Consider the following 19,994-nt stretch of genomic DNA (forward strand, 5'->3'; position numbering starts at 1 on the left):
TGCTAGAGGGAATTTCTTCCTTCCCCCAGGCCAATGTGCTGTTTTGCTTTCAGGGAGCACATTCCCCCTCTGGAACATGACAACTGCATGGCTGTGTGCAGGCAGAAGCCAGCAGGTTTTTTGGCCTTGTTGAATATGCAGATGACTTGGTTCAGGTGCTCTGTCCCCATCCTGCTGGTGCTGACCTGCTCGGCCCTTCCTTGCCAGCAGGCACTGCCCTACTGGCCCTCGCCAAAATGCTGGAGGCAGACAGAAGGGATTCCAGTTCAGCCTTGTGAAAGATGTGCCTGTGTCTGCAGAGCTGAAAGTGCTTTGGGAAGGGGCCAAGGAGGGATGTCAGCAGGGCACGGACAGGTCTCCTCTGGTCCTGTTGGCACAAGTGGCACAATCATCATTTGGTGTCTTTGCTGCAGATTCCTTGGCTGGTGAAGGTGTGCATGGAGAGCTGCCCCTATTTCCAGCTGGCGTGCCCCAGGGATGTGTACCATGTGGTGCCAGCCGGCGCCTCTGTCCCTGTGCGCATCCGCTTCAGCCCCGCCGAGAACAAGGTGAGACTGGAGGAGCCAAAGCACAGAATGATCTCCACAGCCATTGTTTTCCCTGCACTCTGGCTCCAGCCCATTGCATGCTGTGAGCTTGGCTCCAGGCCGTGGGCAGGCAGCCTGCAGCCAGTCACACCTTGGCCCCTGCTGGCAGGCACTGCAGCCAGGCCTGACAGGCTCTGCTTCCCCTCTCTGCACATCCCTGAGCATTGCCAAGGGAAGATGCACAGGGAACAGGATGGAAATGACAGAGGGCTGTTGATAGATGTTGGGCCATTACTAGGTCCAGGGGAAGGGGTTTCATTATGATGGAAAACACCAGAGGAACAAAGAGGTCAGAGAGCTTTCCTCCTTGCTGACTGGCACCAGCTTCCCTGCCTGCCCCTGGGCTGGAGCAAAGACGGTGCTTTTTCAGCCCCTCTGCTCTCCAGCCTTGCAGCTGTGCTGTCCCAGAGCACAAGTGAGCATGGTACAGCTGCAGGGCCAGGGCAGAGGATGTGCTGTGCCCGTGAGCCCGGCCTGGCACAGGCACCCTGGGCTCTGGGTGCCCTTGGTCAGCAGGAGGTTGCTGAGCTGCAGGGGACTGGGACACCTGCCTGAAGGAGCTGGTGCAGGGCAGGTACAAGCTGCAGGCAGAGCTGTGAGCCCAGAGGCCGTGGCAGAGACACTGCTGGGGCTCTGTCTTCATGCCTGTCCCTGTGCTTGCTCTGTCAGCTGGCACCCATCCCGTGCCAAAGGTGCTTTTGTGTGCAGGTTTGAACAGCAGTGCTGAGGCCCTGGCAAGTCTGATCTCAGTGCTGGGATCTGGAGGGTTCATGTTCTGATCTGGAGGCTTGTTCATAGGGAAGGGTTTAGGACATGGCATGGAAGGGAGGAAGCCTTGCAGGGAAACAAAGAGAGGCCCTTTCCAACAGAATCCCGCTTTCTCTTGGCACTGTGCTTCTCCTGACTTGGTTGGAGAGGCAAAGTTAGAGGGGAGTTCTGAGCCAACCGATGTTTCTACACCAGGCCAGAGGTGCAGGATCTCTTTGGGTGCAGCTGTTTTCTCATCCTGCTTTTGCTGCTTAGAGTCAGTTGAACACTTTGTCCTATTCTCAGACAGTGGGAATACAGAAACCTAGACAGGAATGTCCTGTGTTCCCAAGCTCCATGCTCTTTAGAACAGACTTAGGAATTGTTTAATAATCATTAAATTTAGAGTAAAAATTATGGTGGCCTAGGGCATGGGTATGACCCAAGTGACACAAGAGCTGAATGCCACAGAGATAGGTTTTGCAAAGTGCACCAGTGCCTTTAAAATGTGACATAATAGTAGAACTTACTGTTCATTTTAGGGTGCAATTGGTAAATTGATGCCCTTGGAGGGTTATAGAAATTGTTTTCCTTCTGCCATGGGGATGGCACTAAATGCCCTGTGCTGAGGCAGTTTCTTTTCCTGCAGGATTATTGCCACGAGCTGGTCTGCATGACTGCAAGGGAAAGGATAGTTGTGCCCATCCGGGCCATTGGTGCCCGAGCTGTCCTGGACTTCCCTGCCCAGCTGGATTCTCCAAGTGTGCAGTCAAGGGCAGCACCCAGAAGACTCTGCTGCTGCACAATGTCGGTACCCGGGCAGCTCGTTACCAGCTGAGCACCCAGAGGTGAGGCAGCTCCTCTGTCCTTGTGCAAAACACCTTTGGGTGACAGCAGAGCTGGGAAAGAGCAGCAAAAGGAACCAGAACATTGCAGCTGCTGCCCTGCAGCCTGGCTGGAAGGGAGCAGGATGGATGGCATCTGCTCTTGCTTTCAGTGGCCTTGGAGCTTTCTCTGTGCCAGATTTCCTGGAGGCTGCTGGAACATGTTGGTAGCTGGCTTGCACCCTCCTGAGCACAGGCAGCTCCTGAAATGCTTCCTCAGCACTGTCAGCCAAACAGACCCATTCTCTGGGAGGCCACAGTCACGTGGCTTTCCAGTGGTCCTGGAGGGGACCTCTGGCAATCATCTGAGCAAACACACTGCTCAAAGCAAGAGCAGAGTCTGGGGATTGGAAGGTGCCATTGGGAGATCTGGACCTGGCTTTAGATGCCATACAGGGAAACAAACATATCAATGGACCTAGCTAAAAAGCAGAAGAAAACAACCTATTGAAACCCCCTGCATCACTTATCTTTTCTGCCTGTTAGGTGCAGTAGTGATTCATTGAGAGGATGGATCTAACAGGATGAGAAGTGTCTTAAGGAGCAGCTCACAATGAACAGAGAAAAGGCCAAAATTGAGCTTGCCAGCCCCATCTCTTGGCAGTGGTTTTCATTTGGTTATTACAGTGTCAGGGATGTCTCCTTCACAGCTCTTCTATCTGTGGGCTGAGGGAACAGCTTAGTGCTGTTGGCTGAAATTCAGAGGAGTTGAGTTTAGCTCTAGAGCTTGTGTCCTTGGGTCTCGGGGAGCCAGGTGTGTGTGAGAGATGACTGCTACAACAGGAACAGAGGAGTCTGGTGGGTACAGCCCAGGCTGGGATGTAGCAGGTGAAGGGGCTGAATTGCAGTCAGTTTTTCAGGTCTGAGACTGAGTGTTAGACTTGGCTGGATCCACTTCTCCTGATAATTTGAAAAGAAGAAGACACCTTCTTTCTCAGGCAAGCCCTGAAGTCACCCCCAGGAATGTTATTCCCATCCTGCGAATAACATTCCTGGAACATGGAGCATGGAACATCTGAGGGCAGGAGCATGGAACATGGAGCAGGAGTAGGAAGGGAATGGAATGGAATGGAGTGCTGAAGCCTGGCCAGGGATTCCCCTAACTGGCAACTTCTCTGTTCTGATGGAATTTCTGGCAAAAGACTAAGGGAAGAATCCTGTGCCTTGCCCCCAGCAGGCACTGATCGCCCCGAGCCCCAGCAGAGAGCTGCAGCAGGGCTGGCATCAGCCCCGGGGCAGATGCAGGAGCTCGTGCACTGATCTGGTTCTGGGGCTGCTGGGGCCTTGTCTTTCCTCCCCTCCCTCCAAAGTCTCACGCCCAGCACATAAACATTGCTGGCCCAAGGCTTCTCTACCAGCCAGCAGTGATGTTCTCCCCAGTGGCAATGGGAACAGCTCAGCCCATCATTGCAGCAAGAGGTCCCTAATGGGCAGAACCTGGAGCAAATTCATCAGCTGTCACTGCTGACATGAACAAAGCTCAGCTTGCCAGATGTTCTCTTTGTTTTTGTGTGTGATGCATTCATCACCAAAGTGCCCAGAAGACACTTTGAAGTGACAGATTGACCAGAGCAAAGCACCAAGGCCAGGAACTTTTGTTTTCTCAGTGGGGCTGTAGAAGAGCACAAAGCCCAGCAGCTGCTGGGCAGAAGCACATTTCCCCTGGGCTGTCCCTGAGCATCAAAGCACAGAGTCTTGTGTTTGTCAGGCAAGAGCTCTTTACCTGGTGACCAATCCTGATTACTCCTGTTGAATCCAAAGTGTGCACCAACACAGCTGCATCATTATTTCCAACACATTGCACAGAGTTTGTCTGCTGAGCCAAGCAAGCAGTAACCAGCCTGCATGACAACCCAGAGTCCCAGACTGCATTGCTGGTAAATAGACAGGCAGTGGGATGGATCAGCTCTGGGCAGCAGCTGCTCTGGGATGTCCCAGCTGAACCCCCAGCAAGGCCCCCAGGGCTTTGGAGATGGGCCAGCCTGGCTGATTCTGCAGCAGCAGCAATGTTTGTAAAAACTTGTGTTAATCCGTGCCAGGTGGGCAGCAGCAGCCTCAGCTCACCTCTGCCAGCCCTGCTGGGGGGGCCAAGCTGTGCTCCCAGCTCCTGTGCCCAGAGTGCTCTGGTGCCTCCCTGGCACAGCCAGGAAAGGGCTGAGGTGGGAGTCAGAGAACTGCAGCAGGAACTGTCCCAAGGACTTGGGCATCCTCCTGTGGGCTGGGGCCATGGCAAGAGATAATCTTGGCACAGCCAATAAAGGGCTGAGGTGGGAGTCAGGGAACTGCAGCAGGAACTGTCCCAAGGACTTGGGCATCCTCCCGTGGGCTGGGGCCATGGCAAGAGATAATCCTGGCCCAGCACAAGGGAGAAGGGCTGATCACAGGGGAGGCAGAGCTCAGTCCTCAGCACCCCAGCAGCGTGAGGCCTTGTCCCTGCAGCCTGAGCCATGTGCTGCTGGGATAATGCAGTGGGAGCAGGAGAGCTGATGCTGGCTGCTCTGCAGCTTTGGGGCTGGGCTGCTGCTGTTGGCAGGCACTGGCTCAAGGTAGTAAAGAAATGAAAGCAATCTGCACTGGATTACACCAAGAAGATAAGGGAGAGAGAGGGATAAAAAAAAAAAAGGAAGTTCTTACTTATCAAGAGAAAAGTGGTGAGTAGGTGTGCCCATAGTGGAGAGACGATGCTGGCTTTGTTTTTGGAGGAAAAGTGCTGCTTTTGTATTTTGGGAATCAAGAAGGAACCTTTTACCATCAAATAACTGATTCTCCTCTGTGCTATTACAGGGGTTTCCTGAGGTCCCAGGATGAGGGAAGAGATGACAACGTTGACTCCATGTATCAGAAGGCTTTGATTTATTATGATATGATATATAAGATATAGATACTATACTAAAAGAGTAAAGAGAAAGGCTTCACTACAAAGCTAAGCTAAGAATAGAATAGGAATGTGTAAACTGAAGTCTTCTCAGCCCGAGACGGGCCGAACAGGTGAATTGTGATAGGCTCTTAATTGGAAACAGTCTGATGGGGCCAATCACAGATTTTCCCGTGGCATTCCACAGCAGCAGATAAGAATTGTTTACAGTCTGCTCATGAGGCTTCTCAGCCCTCATGAGAGGAAAAATCCTAAGTAAAGGATTTTTCATAAAATATGTTGGCAACATCTCACCCTTTTAATTTTAGTAAATTAAAAAGAAAATGCAATCAAAAGATCAATCAAATGCTGGTGTGGAACCATCAGGGAAACTCTTCACCTGCAAAACACCAAATTCCCATCACATCACCAAAACAATCTTAAAATAGAAGAAAATGCAAAAACAGTCCAAAGAAAGTTCATTGCTTCAAGTCCAAACAGCTGAGTTTCAGGAAAAAGTCCAAACTGAAGATGTTCTTCTTTGACAGTGCTGAAAAGTCCCTTTTGGTCCTGAAACAGGCTTGCAAAACTTTCTGAGCTGCTAGCTCTCGTTCAACCCTTTTTATTTAATTACATTTTTTTTTTTTTTTTTTTTTTTTTTTTTTTTGAAAGAGCAGTAGCAGACAATGGCCCACTGAGGCCCCAAACAGGCTGGTCCACCAGCCACCGTTTGCGGAGGTCCCGGCCCCCGTGGAGGGAACAGGGACCCCAGACCTGGCTCACAGAACGGTGGGCCAGGTCCAGGCAGAGGGAAGAAGGCCCCCAAACCCAACAGGCGCTGGCCGGGAGGCCCAGGCCCAGGGAACCGAGCCAAACGGCCCAGACCCGGCCCACGGAGCGGGCCCTGTGTTCTCTCAATCCGGCACACAGCTGCCGACATCCGCACAGCCTGAGTGACCGAACGCTTCATCCCCGCTGAACTGGTGCAGACCAGCAGCTGGGGAAGAAGAACTTTCCCAGGAAACAACACCCCAGGCCTGGGGGTGCTTTGTCCCCACAGCAGACGAGCGATGCTCACAGTCCACTGTGTCTCCTGCCTCTGCAAGGCAAGTGCAAAAGATGTTCCCACTTTCTGCCCCTCGGTACCACCCCCACCCCCGCGGGCTGGGGACCGGAGACAGAAGACTCAGGAGACCCCTCCCCCACGCCGCAAGGGCGCGCAGGGGGAGTCAGGCATTCCAACCCCCAGCGGGAAACCCCGAACCAGACTCGGGTCAGCCCGCGAAAAACACCGAGATTGAAAGCAAGCAGACGGCCCGAGCTTGCTCTCAGCTGTCCAGCCACACCCCCCCCACGGAGGGGCAAGCCTGAGTCCCCTTCCCCCGTCCCAGCTCCCCTCGCAGGGGCAGCCTTGGGACAGCCCGAAAAGCTCGGGGGAGGGTCCCGGCTGATTGCGGGCGCCGCGGCGGCCGCCGCGGTCGGGTCCGATGACGGTTCCGCTGGGAGACTCTCAAGCCCGGCCCCCTCCACCGGCGCGGCAGGCGAGGGACTGACCCCCGCGGGAGAGGCTGCAGGTCCCGACTCCGGGACGGGCTGCCGTCGATCGTCGCTGCTGTTGAGTGTGTCGCCTAGCAACGCGGGCGAAGCCGCTGGAGGTGGTGCTTTCGTCCCGGAAACACCGACAAGCTCTGCTGGAGGCGATGGGTCCACCCCCGCTGGAGGCGGGCCCGCGGAAGGAGCTGCAGGTCCCGACTCCTCTGGGGTGGGCAGGGGCGGGGCCCTTGGCCCCGGTTCAGGTGACAGAGCCAACCCACCTCCCCCCCGAGAGGAGCGAGGGGGGGCAAGCCGTTCCGTCGGCGCGGGATCCAAGGTCGCAGAAATAAACTTCTGCTGCGGGCAAAGCGTCGCCCCCCCACCCCGATTCGGGGGGGCTGGAGACTTCCAGGCAGTGGATTCGGACAGGCTTGCCTTTTTCCAGCTCCAGCGAGAAGGGAGACAAGCCCCGTGCATCCGCAATCCACTGATATGCTAAAGCTTTCCGTTTCAAAACTAGTAAAAGAGTTCTAAAAGGCTGGTAGATCCAAGGAAAACCGAGTCCCCGGTAGAAAAGACCTCTGATAATGAATTCCATGCATTCCCAAACATATGAGTCAAAGGCATACAGCACATCAGAGAAAAATCCATGGTACTTTGCCCACCGAAAAAACTCATAGAAATGTGTCGTCAGCATAAGAATGTTGTCCTCATCACCCCATTTTCGCCAGAGGTCAATAAGTTTCTCCTCTGAGGGAGAGAATGGAAACTCCGTCTCCGTAGGCACTCTCTGCCATAACATCCGAATCTGCCTCACACGAAGGGCAGCATTTTCAGGAAAAGCAGTGGAAACAGTACCTTGCGACAGTGTGCTCTGGGCTTCAGCAGGCTGCTCTGTGCTGCGAAGACACCCAGACATCTTGTCTCGGAGACTTTCCAGAAGGTTCTCTCTGTGGCCAGCCTCGGCTGTGAACTCTGCCCAATTTCAGGATCTCTGGTTCTTCAGCTTCTGGCTAGAAGCCACTTCTGTGGCGATGTCCCTTTATTCACTCGGGGTCACCAATTATTACAGGGGTTTTCTGAGGTCCCAGGATGAGGGAAGAGACGACAACGTTGACTCCATGTATCAGAAGGCTTTGATTTATTATGATATGATATATAAGATATAGAAACTATACTAAAAGAGTAAAGAGAAAGGTTTCACTACAAGGCTAAGCTAAGAATAGAATAGGAATGTGTAAACTGAAGTCTTCTCAGCCCGAGACGGGCCGAACAGGTGAATTGTGATAGGCTCTTAATTGGAAACAGTCTGATGGGGCCAATCACAGATTTTCCCATGGCATTCCACAGCAGCAGATAAGAATTGTTTACAGTCTGCTCATGAGGCTTCTCAGCCCTCATGAGAGGAAAAATCCTAAGTAAAGGATTTTTCATAAAATATGTTGGCAACACTGTGCCTCCCCCAAAGTGGTCAGGGGTGTTTCTGCATAAGCAGCTTTCTCCTTGGGCAAGGGCAGGTGTCTCTTGTTGAGATGTGCAGAGCAGAGCCAGGGGCAGTCCTGTGAACACAACACAAGGCCCAGGTCACTGCTCCTTGAGTTTGAACCAAAAGGCAGAGTGGGCATTGATTGGCATCAAGCATGAAATCAACTGGTGAGTGTTGTGCAGCTTCAAGGGCTGATTTCAGTGGATGTTGGTGACTTTTGGAGTCTGTCTGCTGAGTTCCAGGACAGCTGAGGTGCTGGGCTGGATTCAGGACACCCTGGTTTGGTTGCTGAAGCTGTTGCTCTTGGCTGTGCCAGCTGGTGCACTGCTGACAAGCTGGTCCTTTCCTCTGGGATTCATCTGTCCCCTGGCTATAACTGTTGCTGCTCCTTTCAGAGGATGTTTGGGAATGGCCTGGATTCATGTCTCAGAACTCTGTATGTAATGATTGTGTGGGTCAAACTGTCCTGAGAAAGCTCCTCCATGGGAACAGCAGTCCCAGCTAAGAAGGAGCAAAGCAGGGAACCTGTGGCTGGAAGGGCTGCTTACAGAAGTTTGTGGGGACACCTTTATGTCCATCCCATTGCAGATGGGGAAACTGAGGCACAGAGCCATGTCTGGGTGTGTGTTCAGGGTCCTTCATGGGACCACCACAACCCGGGGGTTTCTCCTGCCTGCCCTGTGCCCAGAGCCCATCAGTGGCTGTTGGCTGCTGGCCACTTGGCTTTAGCTGCCTCCTGTGCACGGGGCCCTGTGCTGAGCACATGGGGCTGTGTTGGTTGGAAACCCAGGGTGCCCTGAGCCCAGGTTTAGTGCCCCTGAGCCAGGACAGCCGGACCTTTGCAATTCCTTTAACCGAGCCATTTCCTCCTCTGTCCTCGCCCTCCAGGGGCAGCGTCACTGCACCGAGTTTACACTTCAACCTCCCTGAGCTCAACTTCGGGGACATCTCCTTTGGTGAGTGTTCCTGGGCTGGGACACAGCCTCAGGGATCTGTGCCTTCCAACAGAACAGCATCCCTCACTCACGCTCTGCCCCAGCAGCCTCTCCAGGCTGTGAACTGCAGGGCTGCTGCTGCTGCCTCAGGTGGCATTTTGCCATTGGGAGATCCAATAGGAGCAAGGAATAGAAAGTCAGTATTTTCTGGGGTCTCTGTGCTGCTTTAAAAGGGAGATGTCTGCCAAGGAAGGTGGGAATCTTCCTGCAATGGAAAGATGAGCTCATCCCTCCAAATTATTCTACCTTTGAAATGACAGGGCTCCCAGGCAAAACTATGGGAAAAGGAATAACAGTTCTTTCCCAGACTCGATCAGGAGAGCACAGACAAGGAGGCAAAAACAGACGTTTCCCACTGCCAAAGGGCAGGGGGATGTCGGCAGTGCGGAGCAGCAGCAGCAGGAGTGGGACAGGCAGGCAGGGTCGGTGCCAGCGCTGAGCTGCAGCCAGGGCAGTGCCGGGGCCAAGCTCACAACCTCCCACATCAGCAGTGGCTGAGCTTCGATCCCCGAGTGGGAGGAAGGGAAGCTCCGCTCCCTGCCCAAGCTCAGCTCCAACTGCACAGCTGCCCACGGCATCACGCCACAACTCCCAAAAAACCCCAAAGGGAAAAGCCCAGCCCCAGGGCCAAAAGCCCCCAAAACCCCTCTGCCCCTTCCCAGACCAAGGGCAACATTCACTGCCAAGCCTAAACCCAGAACAATGAAATTTCTGAACTTTGGAAGGAAACTCATTGCCTTTCCTGAGCTGCTGCTTCCCCAGCCTGCATCAGCCCGGAGGCACTTGTCAAGTTGCCTTTTGAAGAAATGGAACAAGCAAGGCAACAGATGGAAATATGGTTCTGAACCAGGAGATTGATCCTGCTGAATCCAATTTCATTCCTAAGGTCTCTTCAGCTGAAGGCAGCTGTTGTATCTTTGCTTCTTTGCAACTGTTGACTGTTGTCTGCATGTGCTGCCCTCAGTCTCATTTGAGGTTTTGACATCTGGGTTTGTCCTTTTTGTGCCTCTCCTGCCTCCCTGCTGGAGTCACTGCTGGAGCTGGCAGTGGTCACTTGGATGGGCCCAGAGAAGCTCTGGGCTGCACCTGCAGTCCCCATCTGTGTTTGAGGGACTCTTGGTGAGCAGGCCTGGGGAGAAGTCTCCTCCCCACAGAGCTAGCCAGCCCAGCCAGGTGTGCACTGCAGAGCAGGTTGTGGCTGCTCTGTGGGCTCTGCAGGACATCCCCCCCATGAGTGGCTGTATCTCTGGCTTTCCAGGATGGAAAGCAAATCTCAGAGCTAAAGTGGGCTAAACCTTTGCAGGCAGCAATCCCTCCCTCGTGAGCTCGTTTGTTGGGTGAGGTGGGACCTGGTTCCTAATTGCTAATCTCAAAGCAAGGCTTGGGTGTGCCCCCAGCTGAGTGGGCTCTGGGCTGTCATGTGCTCAGTTTGGTTTGGCCCAAACTAAGAGATGCCTCAAGGATGCTGCAGAGAGAAGCTGCATTAGGGTGCTTTGCACCATGTTCTAGTTCCTGATTCCATCCTCACTTTCTTTTGCTGTAGCTTCTTCTCAATGATAACTCACTGTTTATATCTCTTGAAAACAGTGGGAGTGCTGGCAGGCTTCCCAGGGAATTTGACAGCTGGAATTCTCAGAGTAAATGCTGGGTCTGGGTGCACAGCCATCACTGAGAGATAAGTGGTGCTGGTTTGGGGGAGGTGAGGGAGCTCCTCCCCATTCCAAAGAGAGAAGCTTGCAGTGTTGAGCAGGGCTAGGAGTGGGCATTTTCAAGGCTGCAGTCTGGACTCTGTGTCAAAGGGAACTAAGTGATGATTAATTCCTCATGCAGCTTCTCGATGGGCTGTAATTCAGATAATAAAGAGCTGAACTCCAGTCCCACTTTGATCCTGCCAGGATATTCACCCCAGGATCATGCCATCATGGGTGCCTGACTGGATATTTGTGTCCTTTGCCAGGCTTTCCCTACACCCAGCGCTGTCGCCTCACCAACAGCTCCGCGGTGCCGCTGACGTTCCAGCTCCGCATGTCGGACGATGGCACGCAGCCGGCTGTTGACAGCGTGGATCAGATCCGCAGGCACAGCGACCCAGCCTGGAGGAAGGGAATCCTTTTCTATGTGGAGCCCAGGGAGTTCACCATTAATCCCAGCCGAGGGACCATCCTCCCCCAGGGACACCAGGACATCGAGGTTCGGCAAGAGTCCAGGCACAGACGCTGCAGCACCAGGGCTGAAGCTGCACTGGAGTGTGGGAGGGCTTTAGCTCTGGTGCCAGCTTTGAGCATGGTGGGAGGGAGAGATCTGCACAGCTGGGAGGCCTCTGCTAGCTGGCTTACTTGGGATGTTCCTCCAGGAGCACTGTTTGGTTTCCAAAATCATCTGCTGAGGTCACATACCTTATGGTAAAGGCCTGAAGCCATTCTTGTGTTTTTGAGAGCGATTGATTTGATTGCAAGTGGGCAGAGCAAGGATGATGGCAGGAGGTGGCTGTTAGAGAGATGTCATTGTATAAAGCAGTTAGCTTTTCCTCTTGGTCTCATTTCCCCTCTCGTGGGGAGCAGAATGATTTGTGTTCACTGCAGGAATCTCCAGTGGGGACAAAAAGCTCTGCAGCCATGAAGTGCCCAGCACCTGCTGGGCCACACTTTGCCCTCAGCTTGCTGCTGTAAAACTGAACTCATTCTGTTCAAGTCAGATTCCCTCTGCATGGATGTCATTGTAGTCAGATGAGAAATTGGCCCCTTAATTTGAATGCAGTGTTGCAAAGAGCTTTAGTCTAATGTTTGAATGTAGCTGACCTATGTCCTGATAGCAAGGTGTGTTTAACAAATCTGGTATTTCCAGAAGGCTTTTGTTCCTCTGAGACTGTGCTCTGCACATGGAGCTGCAGATGAATGAGGGCCAAGTCCTCCTCAAAAACTGGAGGATATCACATGTGGGTAATGAGGTTTTGTAAGGAAGAATTTCCTGTTCTTCTCTCCCACCAGTTGACCCTGTGTTCCAACATGGTGATGGAGTTCCGCCGGAAGATGCTGGTGGACCTGGAGGGCATTGGCAAGGGAGTGGCAACACTGACCATCACAGACAGGTACCAGCCCCTGCCTGGCCTCCCCCAGGCACTGCCTTGCACAGGCTTTGCTGGCTGCAGCTGCCAAGGAGAAGTGCTGCTTAATGGTCTCATGTTGTGCCAGCTGGAGATGAGAACAGCAGGGCTTGGGCAGCAGCCTGTGGTGAAAAGCAGCCCTGCTCACAGCCCAGCACAGTCCTGGGCCTTCTTCTAAAGAGACCAGGAATGATCTCATTTCTTGGCCCGGGTTTTGGTGCTTGAGGTGGAACAAATTTCCCAAGGGCCTCCTCTCCTTCTTGCTGCAAGAGGTGGAGTTGTGCTGGTTGTGACCAGTGTGCATTGGTTTGGGCCACAGCAAGCAGCCTGCTGAGAGTCAGGCTCTGCTTCTCCTCATGAGGGCACCTGGCAGGGGGAAGTGGCTCCCAGCAAGAGTGGTGAGGGCAAGGTCTTAGGAGGGGAAAGCAGCCCTGGATGTGGCAGGTCAGCTCCAGTTTTTCTCCCTCCCTCGGCTTTCCATTTGGAGCTTTAATGTTCTCAGAGTTGAGACCAAAAGTCGTTGTTGCTGCAGCAGAATTCCATCCTGCTGTGCTGCTGTGGGTGCCAGTTGAATGCCCAGAGGGATGCAGCTCCCTGGTGCTGTTCCCTGTCCCAGGCAGAGCCATCCAGTCAGTGCCTGGGCTGCCATTCTGTACAGCAGGTGGAGCTGGGGCCAGTCAGTGCCTGGAGCTGTGGAGGGAAGGAGGGAGGGAGCTGCAGGGCCTGGGAGGGGGTGATCAGCCACTCTGGAGGGCAGCTGGTGTCTGGTGCCCTCCAGGGCTGGGGCAAAGAGCTGAGTTCTCAGGCAGGGCAACAGCAGCATGGGAGAGAAGGGAGTCATTTTTCCTGAGACACTGGAGCTGTGTGTTCCTTGAGCCTTAGTGAGCCCTGATCCTTGTTGGGAAGGCTCCCCCAGAGCTCGTGGATCACTGGGACTGTGACAGGAGTCCTTGCAAGGCTTCTTGGGCAAAGGAGGGGCTGAGGCAGCTGTGGCACCAAGTGCTCTGCCTGGGGCACTTGGCAGCCTCTGGGTGCTGCCTCTCAGGGTTTGCCCCTCCTTGACAAGACCTGTTTGAGTGGGAAGAGGCAGAAGGCAATTTATCCCTGTAGGGCTGTTAAATGTCCATTTGACAGTGACCAATGTGTTCTGCTCCATTGCACCATCTTTGGGGGTAAACGTTCTCTATTCTCTCAGTATCTCTGATTCCCCTGGGGCCATCTCTTTGCCCCCATGTCTCGTGCCTGAGCTCCAAGTGTCCCCCTATGTGCTCCAGTACGATGAGTGCCACCTGAAGGTGCCCTACGAGAGGAAGCTCGTCATCAGGAATCCCAGCCACCTTCCTGGCTGCTACGGGCTTATTCCCCAGGTTTGGCATCACATCCACCTCCTCTTGTCAAATATTATTGAGGAGATTCTTAGGGGAAGAAAGGGTTTGGATAAGACTTTGCTGCTTTCTATTCAGTCTTAAAGATCTGCTGAGAACAGGATCCTACCCGAATGTAAACTTGAGGAGGCAGTGTAAGCTGCTGAGGGAACAGCTGATGTTTGAGTCTTCAGGGTGTTTTCTTGTGGGAGATCTTAGAGGGTTGTGAAAAGCTGCTGCATCCAGAGACAGTGATGCCTGTGCTGGCAGCCTCCTTGCAGGATCCCCTGGGAGTGCTAAGCCTCCAATTCTTGCATCTTGTTTGTGCCTTTTACCTTTGTCCTGGGGAGTTTTAAACGTGTGTGTAAGTTGCTATTGCGGTGGATGTTAAGGAGTCTAAAGTTTCTTCAGAGGTGCCTCTGAAGCTGCATTTCATTCTGTCCCTTCCAGAAACGCAAGGAGGACTCTGCTGTGTTCTACTCCAGCCCCCAGCCCTGTGGGATTGTGCAGCCCCAGAGCACAGCAGAGATCCCAGTTGTGGTGGAGGTGCAGGCACTGGGCGAGCATCGCACCAATGTTCTCGTCGGCGTGTTCGGGGATGAGAGAAACCCACGGGTGAGTGCAAGGGGAGCTGTGTGCCTGTGGGAAGCTGCTCCTGGCAGGGGCACAGGGACAGGGATTCTGCTGGGGAAAACAGGCACAGGCTGCTGTGCAGAAGGACAGGAGGGATGGGTGGCACAAACAGCTCCTGCCTTAGAGGTGGGAATCTCAGTGTCTGACACAGAATGGAGTTCGGCTAAGCTGGGATCCAGGGTCATTTTAGTTCATTGTTCTTTAAAATGCTGTTCACTTTGGAAACATCTGGTTTAAATGTCATCTCTCTGAGCACAAAAGAGGAGGTCAGAAGACTTCTGGGAACCTTGAGCTTTCTGTAAAAAAAGGAAAGCTGGCATTTGAAGAGTGGATGCAAAGATTGAAACTTCTCTTAAGACATATGGAAATGGTGATGCCAAATTCCCTGGATGGCAGCAAACATCTGAGGCTGGGCCATTGTGGTACTGCCTGTAAATCAGTGAACAGGAAGGACAGGCAATGCAGGCTGTGCCAGGGAGCCTGAAGTTTGACAGAACAGTTGCTTTCAACTCTCAGGCTGCTTCCCTTAAAGAGGAAGGGTTCTCCCCACCAAAAGAACCAGTTGTTTACCTGTCAGCCTGGTCTTAACTAGAGATTTCTTGCAAATCTTTTACCTTTGGGCCAATAATTTGTAGTTGGAAAGGTTCTCTTACCTTAATCCTTTTCAATTTGGAGGTGAACATGTAATTTTCTTTTTCCCCAAAAGCCCAGCATTTCAGCTGGAGAGTGCTAGGTGTCCCTAAAGAAATAACTTGAGCAGGGTTGAGCTGTTGAACATTTTTTAGGTTTTCTCTGTTGTGGTTTGTTTTGGGTTTTTTCTTAAATCTTTCTTGCTTGCTTCCTGGCACAGAGAGCACAATTACAGAGCTCAGGACGGCTGGCAGAAACTTCCTGAAGCCCAAGGGTGACAGAGCTTGGCAGGATCTCAGCACCACAGCCTGTGTATGTATGTATGTATGTATGTATGTATGTATGTATGGATGGATGGATGGATGGATGGATGGATGGATGGATGGATGGATGGATGGATGGATGGATGGATGGATGGATGGATGGATGGATGGATGGATGGGAATGTGACCTGAGTCGCCTGGGGGGGAGTGTTGGAATATGTCAGCCAAGCCCCCAGCAGTGTCAGGGGAACATTCCTGATAAATCCCTGGTGGAGCTGCAGAGTTTCTGGCCTTGGGCACTGGGGGGGCTGTGCTGGCTGGGCACTGGCTGGGTCTGCCCCTGGATGCCTCAGATCTCACCTTTTTGCTTGCCTTGTCTGTCTTTGCCTCTCCCACTGTGCTTTTGGCATCCCCACAAGGTGTTCATGCCTGTCCTCTGCAGTTGCTCAGTGCAAGCAGTTGCAGCTGCTGCAGCAGCTCAGTGTCATCCCTGGGCTGCCTTTAGAGCAGAGCTGCTCCAGCCTGGATTGGGAAGGGCTGGATCAAACCATTTCTCAGTTCAAGGTGCCAGCACCCAGACAGGGGTTGCACCCTCACCAGGAGCTGCTGGTGCAGGTGTCCCTCCCTCCCTCCCACTGCAGGTCCCTGTTCATAGTTCTCTTATTTTCCAGAGATGAGCTTCACCCACCAAAATTCAAGCCCCAACCACCAAAGGAGCAGAGAAGCTGTTTGGACTCCTCGGCATCTCGCTGGCGGCACTTCAAGATAAGAAAGGAGGAGCCAGTCACAGCCCTGAGAGAAGAGCAGGATCTTGCCCACTCTTCAGGAGCAGAGGTAGATTTTCTTGTCCACCCAGGGCTTGTGTTGCCTCCCCAGCCTGCCAGCACCAAGTCATGCTCGTGCTGACCTCCCTTTTTGCTGCCCTGCTGTCCTGTGCCCTGGCAGTGGGCTGGGCAGCAGGGCCAGTGGCTGGACATGGGGTGAGTGGGAGGGAGAAAGAGGAGAGTTTTCCTTGGAGAAGCTGACTCAGATCCTACAGGCCTGTGCTGAGTGTGGGATGTTTTGCCTTGTTTGAGAGATGAGGCTTTTATCTGCATCATCATGGTCAGAGCTCCAGCTTCCTTCCCAGAGCAAGCTGGTTGAGTCCTGATCTCCATGGAGCCTCTTCCCAAGGCAGCCAGACTCCCTGTGTGCAGGGCTCTGCTTTCACCCCAGAGCTGCTATTGCACTGCTGGCCCTGAAGCTTTCTTACAAATGGAGACTTTGCAGAGTTGCTGTCTCTTCCTCCCAGCATAGAAAATAGCTTTTTTTCAGGTGCCAGCATAAACTCCTGAAAACCCTCCCCTCCCAGGGGGCTTGGAGGGATTCAGGTGCTCCCTGGATGTAGCGCACACTCCCCTGGAAGGCAAGATGGAATCTGTCTCACTTGCCCTTTGTCAGTGTGGCCAGCAGGGCTGGAGCTCCCAGTGCCACTGGGGGCTCTCAGCATTGGCCACAGAGGGGCCTCCCCTCCCTCCAGGCCCAGCACAAAATGCTGCTGAAGCAGCTGCTTGTTGGAGAGGCCGTGCAGGACACGTTGTGGGGCTGCCCAAGGACGCTGTGCAGCGCCTGTGGAGGGCACTGCTCCCCCTGGAACTCCTCAGGTGGTCCATAGGAAATTTTTGCAGGAGCTTTTGCTGTAGCACCTTGAGAAAGCAGCATTTAAATCAGAGAGAGAGGGGAGGAGCCTCAAGAGTCAGATGAGCTGGGCTGGACTCATTTGCTCAGCTCCAAGAGCTCTCCCTCTGAGTCTCCTCCTTTTCTAAAAAGTTTTTAAACTTTTTCAAAGCAAGTTGTGCATCAGAGAGAATTTCTGCTGCCAGGAGACATCCCAGTTCCCTTTCATGTAATGTACTAATTAATGCACTGACCTGTGAGCATGGGAAAAGATTTTCCCCATGGTCCCTGCACTGGTCAGTGGCATGGTTGCAGGATGAGGTGAAGGGGATTCTGGCAGTGTTTGGGGAATAGGCCCCTCCAGGTACAGCTGCACTTTGCTCCAAGATGCTCTTCTGCATCCATTTCCATGCTCAACACCTCAATCTCTCCTGTCTTCCATCCAGGCCTTCAGTGTCCAGTAAACTTTCAGGTGTGCTGCAGCCAGGACAGAGCCAGCAGGTCTCCTCCACATTCTCTGGCCACCTCAGCAGCACCTCCAATGTCACCGAGCTGTGCCACGTGGAGGGAGGCCCCACCTGCGAGGTGCTGGTGACCGGGGAGGCCTCAGGTGTCAGCTCCTCCCTGAGCCCCCCCCAGGAGATCAACTGTGGCTCTCAGGCACCTCTCAGGGAGAGGTGAGTGAGCCTTGCATGGGTTACTGCTCTGCCACGGGTTCTTGTCCCTGCAGGGCTTCCCTGCTCCAAGGGCTCTGAGCTCAGAAGTGCTGCATAGCAAAGGCCAGAAGCAACACAGGGATGGCCACTCTGAGCTCCCTGGCTCCCAAGAGAGGAAGGACCTTCTTCTGTTGAGACAGAACATCTTCTTCTCTACTGGAGTGCTGAGCCCTCCTGGCTTAGCTGCTGCCTGCAGGGAGCTGTTCTCTGGGCTTGCCTTGGCACTGCCTCTGGAGGTGTCTTGAAGTCCATGGTGTTGAGTGGCATCTTCTTCATCATCTCCCTTCTTCACCAAAGCAGTGGGATTGTGGGATGGGCAGGTGTGGGGCACACCCCAAACCTTGCTTTGGGTCCTGCTCCTGCCCCAGGTGAAGTCCTTGCAATGCTGCTCTGCCAGGTTCTCCTTGTGGTGGGACAGCACCCAGAAAAGCTCATGTCCTTGAGGCTCCCCTTCAGCTGCAGCAGTAGGCAAGCACAGGAGAAGCTCAGCTCCAGCAAGGCAGCCCAGCTCAGGACACACAGGCAAAGTGTGGAGCTGGGAGGGGAGGCTGCTCAAAGCAAGCCTGTGCATCAGGACTTCTTCAGGCCAGGCTGAAGTTGGTTTCATGGGGAGCAGATGGACGAGGCTGCTTCCAATGGTTTCCATGACAGCCAGCCCTGGTGTGCTTGGTCCCAGCTGGGTTCCAGCAGGAAATCTGGCTGACAAGAGCCTGTCTGGCAGGAGAGGAGTTCCTGCAGCCTTTGCTTTCTGACTGACAGGATTGTTCTCATTAAGGAGCAGGCTAGGAGTCGTTAAAACCGAAGATCAGGGACAGAGACTCTCTAACTAATTAAAGTCAGACAGTGGTGTGTTCATTAACACCGGCGGGCGGCACCAGAGCCATCCCTAAAAGGTGTGACCACGCTGCCCAAGGTTCTCTGCCCTCTCTTTATTTCCCAAGATCTTACATACAATACACCTGCACAGCCCCAGCACCTCCCATCCCTGCTGTGTATTCAAATGAGATCATTGGTCCTTCACACCTGTGCAATTCTTCTCTTGAATTGGGTCCGTGGTCTTAAGGGATGAAGTCAGGAATGTCTTCATCAGGTCTCTGTGACCCTCTGGCACAATCCAAGGTTCCCTGCTTAGTGATTGATTGATTGACATCAAGCCCATGTGCTAACCATTGTTCTACTGGTTTCAATTTGTTCTTCTAACAGGTCACTTACTCCACTTCCTTCTAGAAAGAAGCTCCTAATGGTAACCAATAGAACAATCAGCTCCAGCTTAAGCATCTCATAATCATTAACCTGTGGTCTGCCTATCCACCTTACATCCTGATCCATGGGAATTGCTTCTAACCCTCAGCTGAAATCTTAACCCTTTAAAATCATGCTTCAGCTGTGCCCAGGGAGAAGGGGCTGAATGAGCTGAGTAAGAATGGTAGGAGAGAGAAGCAGATGTGAGCAATCCGTGCTCTGCTCTAACCTGGGAAGCCAAGAGACAAAGGGCGTTTTCAGCACCAGCACAGAGAGCTGGTGGATCAGCCTTTTGCACTGGGCTGGGGGGCTCTGGCTGTGCCTTGAGAGGGAGCTTGCACAGTCAAGAGCTGATGATGGCAAAGCTCAGGTTTGGCTGGTCCTGGAGGTCCCCTTCCACCAACACCCTCACTTGGGATGTTCCCAACCTCTGTGGGTTGAGGAGAATTCATGGAAATGGCCTCAGGGTCAAGGAATGAAGTGCAGGGCCAGCCAGGACTGGTGAGCCCAAGTTTCTGGTGGGACTCTCAGCCATGTTTTCTGTTTTGTCTGCAGAAGGGAACTGAAGCAGCCAGCTCAAAAGCTTCAGGAGGAGGCAAAAGCATTAGAGGAGGAAGAGAGGCTGAAGGAGGAAGAGAAGTGGAAGAAGGGAAAGAAGGGAGTCTCTGTGGGGAAGCAGCCTCCAAAACCAGAGAAGGGGAAAAGCAAACCACCAGAGAAGAATGAAACCAAAATCCCAAAAAAGGAAACAAAATCCCCTGAAAAGAAGGAAAAGAAAGCTGCAGAGAAGAAAGAAACGAAGGCCCCAGAGAAGGAGGTCACCAAAGAAGCAGAGAGGAAGAACACCAAATTACCAGAAAAGAAGGAAGCCAAAGCCCCAGAGAAGGAGAAAGCAAAAGCCCAAAAGAAGGGGAGTAACTGAAATCCCTGAGGATCCATCTGGGATGGAGAAGAATTCTTACTTTTTCATTCACACAAATAATTTTACACAGTTTGACAGACCTCATGTGCAAATTTAGTAATTTAATAGATTTCGTAGCATTTATTCTAATATTAGTTAATAAAATGGATTTCACTTGTGCATCAAATCTCTCTATTGTATTGTTTACCTGTTCTCTTCACTGATTCTCATGGCACAAATCCCTTGTAGTTGCAGGTGCATTTGTTTCTCACCCTCAGAGCAGATTGTTCACAAAGTCTCATTCTCAAAATTGCTTCACGTGGGAACTTGTAACTGCTTGGCTGCACTCAGAGGAGATGACAGGCCAGCTGTTAATAGAGCAGAGCAAGGCCTGATTTCA

The 19,994-nt window shown here is 53.0% G+C and overlaps 2 protein-coding genes across 2 annotated transcripts in view; both read left to right on the forward strand.

The window, feature by feature from the left end:
* Positions 1–14,136, forward strand: part of LOC127060524 (hydrocephalus-inducing protein homolog) — a 79,643-nt gene extending 65,507 nt beyond the window's left edge. The window contains exons 2-5 of the mRNA XM_050984208.1: positions 11,044–11,276; positions 12,074–12,174; positions 13,464–13,556; positions 14,004–14,136. Of these exons, the coding sequence (XP_050840165.1) occupies positions 11,112–11,276; positions 12,074–12,174; positions 13,464–13,482 (285 nt within the window). The 5' untranslated portion in view covers positions 11,044–11,111 and the 3' untranslated portion in view covers positions 13,483–13,556; positions 14,004–14,136. The remainder of the gene's footprint in view (positions 1–11,043; positions 11,277–12,073; positions 12,175–13,463; positions 13,557–14,003) is intronic.
* LOC108963983 (hydrocephalus-inducing protein-like) overlaps positions 1–19,355 on the forward strand; it is a 24,106-nt gene extending 4,751 nt beyond the window's left edge. The window contains exons 6-8 of the mRNA XM_050984165.1: positions 15,037–15,128; positions 15,751–15,913; positions 19,249–19,355. Coding sequence (XP_050840122.1) covers positions 15,037–15,081 — 45 coding nt within the window. The 3' untranslated portion in view covers positions 15,082–15,128; positions 15,751–15,913; positions 19,249–19,355. The remainder of the gene's footprint in view (positions 1–15,036; positions 15,129–15,750; positions 15,914–19,248) is intronic.
* Positions 19,356–19,994: the final 639 nt, after the last annotated feature.

Source organism: Serinus canaria, chromosome 25 (genome assembly GCF_022539315.1).
Source record: "Serinus canaria isolate serCan28SL12 chromosome 25, serCan2020, whole genome shotgun sequence".
Taxonomy (NCBI): domain Eukaryota; kingdom Metazoa; phylum Chordata; class Aves; order Passeriformes; family Fringillidae; genus Serinus; species Serinus canaria.